Source organism: Poecilia reticulata, chromosome 1 (genome assembly GCF_904066995.2).
Source record: "Poecilia reticulata chromosome 1, P_reticulata-male-v2, whole genome shotgun sequence".
NCBI classification, from domain to species: domain Eukaryota; kingdom Metazoa; phylum Chordata; class Actinopteri; order Cyprinodontiformes; family Poeciliidae; genus Poecilia; species Poecilia reticulata.
In genome coordinates, this window is record NC_088830.1 from 11,511,805 (window position 1) to 11,521,205 (window position 9,401).

General features: G+C 37.2%; 2 protein-coding genes across 2 annotated transcripts; both read right to left on the reverse strand.

The window, feature by feature from the left end:
- Positions 1 to 1,213: 1,213 nt before the first annotated feature.
- On the reverse strand, positions 1,214 to 4,962 carry LOC108166987 (GTPase IMAP family member 9-like). Its single transcript, XM_017309242.2, has 3 exons — positions 4,934 to 4,962; positions 4,114 to 4,224; positions 1,214 to 3,346 (listed from the first exon to the last, which is right to left on the reverse strand). The coding sequence occupies exons 2-3, from the start codon at positions 4,208 to 4,210 to the stop codon at positions 2,454 to 2,456; spliced, it is 990 nt and encodes a 329-aa protein (XP_017164731.2). The 5' UTR covers positions 4,211 to 4,224; positions 4,934 to 4,962; the 3' UTR covers positions 1,214 to 2,453.
- A 1,510-nt stretch (positions 4,963 to 6,472) lies between these two features.
- On the reverse strand, positions 6,473 to 9,401 carry LOC145551207 (GTPase IMAP family member 9-like). Its single transcript, XM_081605699.1, has 3 exons — positions 9,283 to 9,401; positions 8,466 to 8,576; positions 6,473 to 7,689 (listed from the first exon to the last, which is right to left on the reverse strand). Exons 2-3 carry the CDS (start codon positions 8,560 to 8,562, stop codon positions 6,782 to 6,784), a joined length of 1,005 nt encoding a protein of 334 aa, XP_081461825.1. The 5' UTR covers positions 8,563 to 8,576; positions 9,283 to 9,401; the 3' UTR covers positions 6,473 to 6,781.

Sequence of the window (9,401 nt, forward strand, 5' to 3'; positions counted from 1 at the left end):
TCAAGCTTTTCAGTCCATTCAGTCTTCAGTGTTTTATCAACTAGACCCATACTGTGACAGGAAATTTTGAGGATTTCTGCAATAAACACATGACGTTTCTTACTTCCTGGTGCGAGTGTTTGTACAATGGAGCTGAAGTGTTTCCTTTCAGTAAGTTATCTCAGGGGTGTTGGATGGAAGCAAGAAGCTCTGTCAGCAATGAGTTTTGAGGCACATATATAGTTGTTATTTGGGTTTTCCTTTCAGATTTCTCATCTTTTGGCATTGCTGGGTTTAGGCCCTGGTTGCACTACTTAAGTTTTTTTGTTTTAAATAGTAATTTCTTTCTTTATTAAAAATATCTCTGTTTGTGGGGTTTGGACTTCTAACCACAAATGCATTTGTTGTGCTAGGAGTTAGCAACCATGTTTAAATTAAGTACATCAAAATTCAAAATTAAATTTTTTACACGCAGGGCTAAAGATACCACAAGGGTTAGAGACTCGTGTCGAATGACCGGAAGCCAGTTTCTCTTAGACTCTGTCTCTTAGACAACCTTGGATGGACGCAGGTGAGCCAAACAGCTGAACTCACCCCCACCGCCCGGGTGAATCTGCAGGTAAATGCAAATGTTCCTCATTTGTGTTGTAGCAAGAAGATGGCCTTGGGTCTTCATAGAATTTGCATGTCTTCTCTCTGGCTTCCTCCCACAGTCTTTGGTCCGTGGGAGGAAACCCTAGCCTCTCCAAAATTCAAATGTAGAAATAATGTCAACCTCTCATCATACTAAAGTCACTCTCTGTGGCCCCCTGCTGGTAGAGATTATTGAAGTAACAAAATACATTTAAATGTCCAGTTGCAGATATGAAACGCTCCCCTGCACAAAACGAAGTGATGCATGGTCTGTGCAAAACCGCTTATAACAAATATCTTTGATGTAAACAAAAAAAAAAAAAACAGGAAAAAAACAGCTCCACTGTTGTCGATGTTTCGTGCATAGAAAGCCACGTGTACAAAAAGGACATCTATGTGGTTGTTGCTGATAATCGTACTAGTGCATACATATATATATACACATTCTTATTTTTAAATCTCTACATCTTGAAAATCCTTTTCTTCTAAACTATACCTGTTTCAATAAAGATTTATTTAAACAGAAGTACATTACACAAAATCCAGCAAAATTATACAAATCATTTCTAACTTTTCAAAATAAAGCAACCATCCACTGGAACTTTATTTTAAATAAAATGTAAAAGAAACAAAGCACTCAAACGAAACAAAAAATTTTACAACTCTAATTCTGACATATTTTTAACTAACATTCTGATTGCAATTTTGATCAGAAAGTTAAATTAAAACCACTTGATGACTTCAAACGTGTTTTTTTTCCTCCAATGATCTTTAAATGATAAAGTGAAGTAAATATGTGGTATAGTTACACAATATTTACTATTTGTGCTTAATTACAATAATTAAAAGTGACATATTTCCATCTTATTTGTCACACTTATTATAGTTTTAGTTTTAATTTTGAGGTTTTCAAATTATTAAACATAAACTGTCTGATTGTTCAGCTTTTAGTCCTCGTATTTAGACATAATTCTCAATTTCACACATGCAATGTAAATCTTTACCACTTGATATGTGATTGTACCATAGTCATTTTACTTATCCTTAATTGCACCTTGAGGCACCTTGTGCAGCATGAGCTGTTGGAAATGTGCTGGCGTGCCAGGTGAGAGGCGGGGTACACCCTGGACAGGTCGCCAGTCTGTTGCAGGGCAACACAGAGACACACAGGACACACAACCATGCACACACACACTCACACCTACAGGCAATTTGGAGAGGCCAATTATCCTGACAGTCATGTTTTTGGACATGTGGGAGGAAACCGGAGTACCTGGAGAAAACCCACGCATGCACAGGGAGAACATGCAAACTCCATGCAGAAAGACCGGGGCCGGGAATCGAACCCAGAACCTTCTTGCTGCAAGGCAACAGCTCTACCAACTGCGCCACTGTGCAGCCCTGCAATTAAACTTGTCAAATGAAAAGTAATACATTTAAATAAATCATCAATAACAATAACACAGTTTTCATTGCATCAATCAGAAATTTGCCAGACCTGTCAATAAGCTGTTGGACATATTAAGTGTAAATAAGTGTCTGCAGAAAGCATAAACTGTGTGTGTGTTGCATCAGGATAATTAAGAGCAGAGCTCTGTTATGCTGATGAAATCAGTGTTCAACTGCCAAAAAACAAGCAATCAATCAAAAACAAACAATCAAAATATAAAGAATCAGAGGACCAAAATACAAAACCAAAATTACTCAGACATTGACAATATACATCAAGATAGGATTATGGGTCTTTGTTATCTGTAGACGATATTTAGACATTGTCACCGTTCTATTCATCCATTCATGGTTGTGATTTGTTGGTTCATTTTGTCACATTTCTCACTGATTTAAGGAAACACATACTCGAAAAGTTCACAGTCTTCAACGACAAAACCAAGAACTTTTCCCATTGATGTAAAGTAGTTATTCTTAGCAAACTTCATTCCTTTGGAAATCATTTTTAATACTCTACACCAAAAACGAAGTTTTCCCTTTCTCTCCTTCTGCTTTCTTGCCTCCTGTTTATCTTCTTCACACTTGGATTTATACCTTCTTCCCTCTTCTTGCTCTGTCTTTTTTGTTCTTTCATATTCTTCCCTCCACGCTCTTAACTCCTCCACCACCAGGTCCCTCTGGGCTTTTTTGTACATGCTATTGGTGTAATGGTCTCCCCCATTTATTTGAACCATTTCATCTATTTTATTCAGAAGTTCTGTGACCTGTTTTCTGTCTGAACTCTGCCCATTGATTAACGAGTGGTACCTTCCTCCACACCTATCTATTAGAGTTTGTAGTTCTTTGCTTTCTGCCACAAAGTCCTCAACAGATTTACCTCTGAGCAAATCAGCATGAGTGAACAGGACTATGGTGTAAGTGGCAGCATCAGAGCCAAAGTTATCCTGGATCCACTTCACAGTGTCCTTTTCCTCTTTTGTAAATCTCGACTTTAAGTTTATCACTACCAGAAAAACATGAGGCCCAGGAACTGACAGCTTAACACACTGCCCAATGTCTTCTTTGAGTTGTGCTTGTGTTTTATCTGTGTCAAATAATCCAGGAGAGTCGATCACCACCGTGTTTCTGTCTCCTTCCAGTCGCTCTCGTCTCTCACAGGTTTTTGTCACCGACTCAGCCGAGGCGTCTTCTCTAAATGCTGAGTGGCCCAAGATGGTGTTTCCTGATGCACTCTTTCCAGAGCCAGTTTTTCCAACCAAAAAGAGAGTCCGCTGCTTTGAAAAGCCTGAGAAAAGATTCAGAAAATTCTTAAAGTTTTCCATGTTATAAGCTTTTACAGTTTTAACAAAATATATTAACAGTAGCTGCACATCAACTTACAAAGTAAATCCGCTGTGATCGTTGCAGAAACACAAAGTCTGAGTAGTATTTTAACATGGGGAAATTGTCTTGTTCTAAGTAAATTTATCTGCCATTGGAACTTGTACTTTTTCACCAATATTAAGGAATACATCCATCCATCCATCCTTTTTCTTTACACCCTTATCCCTTAATGGGGTCGGGAGGGCTGCTGGTGCCTAATATTAAGGAATTATTTACTTAAAACAAACCCTATGTCTATGTCAAATGTAATGAGATGTTTGCACTAGAAACGAGACTAAAATACTTGGTAAGGCTTTATGTTTTTGCAATGTACACATTTCAAGAAATAAAGGCTGGAAATGTTTCACTATGCATGTAATTATGCAAACTTCTCAAAATCATATTTTCACAATTTTCAAATGTTTTTATGTCTAGTGCTTTTAGTTAGATTGCTAATTCTGCATTTGTTAATATATCAATGTTTTTGACATCAAAATTCAAAAGAAGATCATGATCAGGCCATGTTTTTTTATTTTTACCCATTTCCTTTGAGGTGTTGGCCTACTTGTGTGAAAGAATGAAGTTTTGATGTCACTTTCAAGGTGTGGTTCTATTGCTTGTCTCCTACCACACATTAAAATCCTGCTTCATTTTGTTCAGGTTAAACATAGTGTGCTATTAGTCTCATACCTGTGCTGTGAGATTGGCAGTGAGTCATGAGTTCACATAATGCAAACACCAAAAGGTGGCGCCAAACTCGGCTCCAAACCTTCTGGGCCAACATCATAGGATCACCAGCTTCTGTCAAAACAGTTAAATAAAACTTTACATTTTCAGTAGAGGATTTAATTAGACCTTCAAAACTTGTTGAAGTTTCAAAACGATTTTTATATCTGCATAATAAAAAAGACATGCTATTTTTTTTTTTTGCTTTATGAGGTTGTTTGTCAGTGTCGTGGGCTACACTCTTGACTAGGAAACTGAAACCGTCTATCACATAAGTCCATCTTATTCCTCAGGTTGCATAAAAACTCAAACAATATTTCTACTGCTAGGCATACCAGTGGGACAGCGATCCAGCAATCGCAATATGTATATCCATAATGCTATGCAATAAGAAGTAACACTTTGTGCCTTTTAGTTAAGAGTCATAAATATTTACTAACATTTTAAGAAAAAACAGTTTTCATCAAATACACAAAAAGTTAAATCAGGATAGCAACTTGGCAAAACATGCAGGTTACCTGTCGAGATCAGTTAGTTTCCACCACTTGTTTTGCCACCCACTAAATCATTTTCAAACCCCCTTTGACTAAAACTTAAATTGTAACCAGCTGCAGACAAACAGTAAAATCCCAACTTTCCTTCATTTGCTTAACCAGTCCAAGTGTCTTCATATTCATAATATTAGTTCCCTGTCCATGTTCCTCCACCATGAAGAATGCTCCCACCTGCCATTTAGTCTATTTAGCACAAACGATTAGAAAGCTGATAATATCATATAGCCTACCACAACAGGCTTCAGCGGCTTCGGACCTCTGGGATGTCCCAAACTAAAGCAAAGAGACACAAAAACTTGTTTCACTAGACACGCTTTTTCCTGAAAGCAAAACTGAAACTTAACATTCCACGTCACTAACGTCTCTGACGACTGGGCATGTACTTTGACGGTTCACATTAAGATAACAATAATTAACCCTTCCACCCGCCAAATTCTCACCCTCTGAAAATCTCCACTATTATTTGTAATTTGATCATCAAATACATATCAGATCTATACAGTAGAAACAGATTTGGGGCTGTTGCAAAAGTAAAATTCTGCGTATAGCTTTTCGGTTCTGGGTTTTCTGTGTAGTTAATTTTGAGGTTTTCTGTGTTTAGTCCGGTTCCTGTCCCGTCTTCCCTGTTGATTGCTTCCCAGGTGTGTCTAGTTACCTGATTACCCTCCCTGTGTATTTAAACCCACCTGTTGTCTTTCTCTTGTCGGGTCCTCGTCCGTTGTAGTTTGTAGTTCAGTTTCTCAGTAGGACTGTTTAGTCCTGAGTTTCTGGTTATTTTGTCGTCACAGTAGAACTGGCTTAAGTCCTGTGTCTGCGTTGGCTCTGACGCTCATTCAATTAGTGTTGGCTTCATTTCAGCTCACTGTGCTGTCTATTTGTTTGACTGTTGAGCTTATTTCTTCATTAAATTCATCATTTTGCCTACAACCTGGGTCCAGCCTGCGTCTCTCCTCACCAACCTCACCTCATGACAGTAGCTTAATGAGGTGGATCAGAGCCAATTAGAAATCCAAGAAAAGGAAAAAAAAATGTTTTTCATGAAGCAAGTCCAAACCCAAAGCACATTGTGTGCCCTAACAAGCACTGCACTAGCAAGACAATAAATCTCTTTATTGTCAAATCAGTCAAATAATTTTAATAACTAAAATGACAGTTTAATAGGATTTAATTGACTCTTCTACTACTAAGTATGAGTTTTACAAAAACATTGTGACAATGTCGCATACTATTTTTTTGAAGTATGACCTAAGTCACAAGGCTGTAACTGATCCAGCAGCAGATGTCACTGTTGTGAGTAATAAATGAAGCATCAAGTAATAAATCTTTGGGCAAAGCAAATGACTGGAAAGCTTCACTGCTTCATGAGGCTTCATTTGGCCGTCAATACTTACTTCACTAAGTATTGTTTCCCCTTTATAGGATCAAATTCAATTTAAATGAAATCAGAAAATGATTAATTGAAAAGAAAATGTAAGAAGCATATTCGAGTAAGCATTTATTAAAAGAAAAACCATTGAATTGAATCAAGTACAGTAAAACTGATGCAACCACTCCAGATTTTTAAAACTAGGAATTGTCTTCTTACTCCCCTTTCAGATTAAACCCTTAATACAAAACAAAACAAAACAAAAAAACCTTGAAACAAAACTAAGAAACTTAATTGGAAACATTTAAAACCAAGAACATGATCTTAAAATGATAAACTGAAGTAATGCACAATGGTTACATACAGTCAATCCTAACCATTTTTTTTTTCTGTATTTGCACATATTTACAATTAAGTGAGAAATTATCAAAAAAGATGTGCCAAACCTGTTACTAAGTTGTTGAACATATGTTTCTGTGAGGAAAATAAATCTCAACTGTGCATTATTTTTGTCAAGTTAAAAGAGCACTGATGTGTTATGTTAAAATAAAGTGTTCGCATGCACAAAATAATAAGAAAATCCCAGGTGAAAATCAAACAAAGCCTGAATTATTCAGATAGAGACAATAAAAGCCCCTGGATTTGATTTTATGTCCTTGTTTTCTGTAGTTTAGGAACTGTTGTCTACCAGTGTCCTGATTAAACAGTTCATTCATTGTTGTGCATCGTTGTGATATGTTGGCTCATTTTTTCCCGTTCTATCCTTCAAATAGTTAATGACTTCACATTTGTCTACAAAAAGATCAAGTAGTAAATCTGCTGCAAGAACATAGGGATTCCCGGACAATAACACAACTAGTTTGGAACCAATATTTACTGCGTTACACCAAGAATGACGTTTGTCCTCCTTATCTCTGTCCCTTTGTTCCTCTTCTTCACACCTTTTGTTTTCTGCCTTTCTCCTCTCATATTCCTTCCTCCACGCTCTTAACTCCTCCTCCACCAGGTCCCTCTGGGCTTTTTTGTACATGCTATTGGTGTAATGGTCTCCCCCATTTATTTGAACCATTTCATCTATTTTATTCAGAAGTTCTGTGACCTGTTTTCTGTCTGAACTCTGCCCATTGATTAACGAGTGGTACCTTCCTCCACACCTATCTATTAGAGTTTGTAGTTCTTTGCTTTCTGCCACAAAGTCCTCAACAGATTTACCTCTGAGCAAATCAGCATGAGTGAACAGGACTATGGTGTAAGTGGCAGCATCAGAGCCAAAGTTATCCTGGATCCACTTCACAGTGTCCTTTTCCTCTTTTGTAAATCTCGACTTTAAGTTTATCACTACCAGAAAAACATGAGGCCCAGGAACTGACAGCTTAACACACTGCCCAATGTCTTCTTTGAGTTGTGCTTGTGTTTTATCTGTGTCAAATAATCCAGGAGAGTCGATCACCACCGTGTTTGTGTCTCCTTCCAGTCGCTCTCGTCTCTCACAGGTTTTAGTCACCGACTCAGCCGAGGCGTCTTCTCTAAATGCTGAGTGGCCCAAGATGGTGTTTCCTGATGCACTCTTTCCAGAGCCAGTTTTTCCAACCAAAAAGAGAGTCCGCTGCTTTGAAAAGCCTGAGAAAAGATTCAGAAAATTCTTAAAGTTTTCCATGTTATAAGCTTTTACAGTTTTAACAAAATATATTAACAGTAGCTGCACATCAACTTACAAAGTAAATCCGCTGTGATCGTTGCAGAAACACAAAGTCTGAGTAGTATTTTAACATGGGGAAATTGTCTTGTTCTAAGTAAATTTATCTGCCATTGGAACTTGTACTTTTTCACCAATATTAAGGAATCCATCCATCCATCTATCCATCCATCCATTTTCTTTACACCCTTATCCCTTAATGGGGTCGGGAGGGCTGCTGGTGCCTAATATTAAGGAATTATTTACTTAAAACAAACCCTATGTCTATGTCAAATGTAATGAGATGTTTGCACTAGAAACGAGACTAAAAATACTTGGTAAGGCTTTATGTTTTTGCAATGTACACATTTCAAGAAATAAAGGCTGGAAATGTTTCACTATGCATGTAATTATGCAAACTTCTCAAAATCATATTTTCACAATTTTCAAATGTTTTTATGTCTAGTGCTTTTAGTTAGATTGCTAATTCTGCATTTGTTAATATATCAATGTTTTTGACATCAAAATTCAAAAGAAGATCATGATCAGGCCATGTTTTTTTATGTTTGTGCATTTCCTTTGAGGTGTTGGCCTACTTGTGTGAAAGAATGAAGTTTTGATGTCACTTTCAAGGTGTGGTTCTATTGCTTGTCTCCTTCCACACATTAAAATCCTGCTTCATTTTGTTCAGGTTAAACATAGTGTGCTATTAGTCTCATACCTGTGCTGTGAGATTGGCAGTGAGTCATGAGTTCACATAATGCAAACACCAAAAGGTGGCGCCAAACTCGGCTCCAAACCTTCTGGGCCAACATCATAGGATCACCAGCTTCTGTCAAAACAGTTAAATAAAACTTTACATTTTCAGTAGAGGATTTAATTAGACCTTCAAAACTTGTTGAAGTTTCAAAACGATTTTTATATCTGCATAATAAAAAAGACATGCTATTTTTTTTTTTGCTTTATGAGGTTGTTTGTCAGTGTCGTGGGCTACACTCTTGACTAGGAAACTGAAACCGTCTATCACATAAGTCCATCTTATTCCTCAGGTTGCATAAAAACTAAAACAATATTTCTACTGCTAGGCATACCAGTGGGACAGCGATCCAGCAATCGGAATATGTATATCCATAATGCTATGCAATAAGAAGTAACACTTTGTGCCTTTTAGTTAGAGTCATGAATATTTACTAAAATGTTAAGAAAAATCTGTTTCCATCAAATACACAAAAAGTTAAATCAGGATAGCAACTTGGCAAAACATGCAGGTTACCTGTCGAGATCAGTTAGTTTCCACCACTTGTTTTGCCACCCACTAAATCATATTCAAACCCCTTTGACTAAAACTTAAATTGTAACCAGCTGCAGACAAACAGTAAAATCCCAACTTTCCTTCATTTGCTTAACCAGTCCAAGTGTCTTCATATTCATAATATTAGTTCCCTGTCCATGTTCCTCCACCATGAAGAATGCTCCCACCTGCCATTTAGTCTATTTAGCACAAACGATTAGAAAGCTGATAATATCATATAGCCTACCACAACAGGCTTCAGCGGCTTCGGACCTTTGGGATGTCCCAAACTAAAGCAAAGAGACACAAAAACTTGTTTCACTAGACACGCTTTTTCCTGAAAGCAAAACTGAAACTTAACATTCC

Excerpts from the sequence above, each read along its gene's own strand:
- LOC108166987 (XM_017309242.2), bottom strand. The coding sequence starts at position 4,210 with ATGATGTTGGCCCAGAAGGTTTGGAGCCGAGTTTGGCGCCACCTTTTG. Across the intron at positions 3,347-4,113 it reads CTGCCAATCTCACAGCACAG|GCTTTTCAAAGCAGCGGACT; the intron begins GTATGAGACTAA and ends ATCTTTTCTCAG.
- LOC145551207 (XM_081605699.1), bottom strand. The coding sequence starts at position 8,562 with ATGATGTTGGCCCAGAAGGTTTGGAGCCGAGTTTGGCGCCACCTTTTG. Across the intron at positions 7,690-8,465 it reads CTGCCAATCTCACAGCACAG|GCTTTTCAAAGCAGCGGACT; the intron begins GTATGAGACTAA and ends ATCTTTTCTCAG.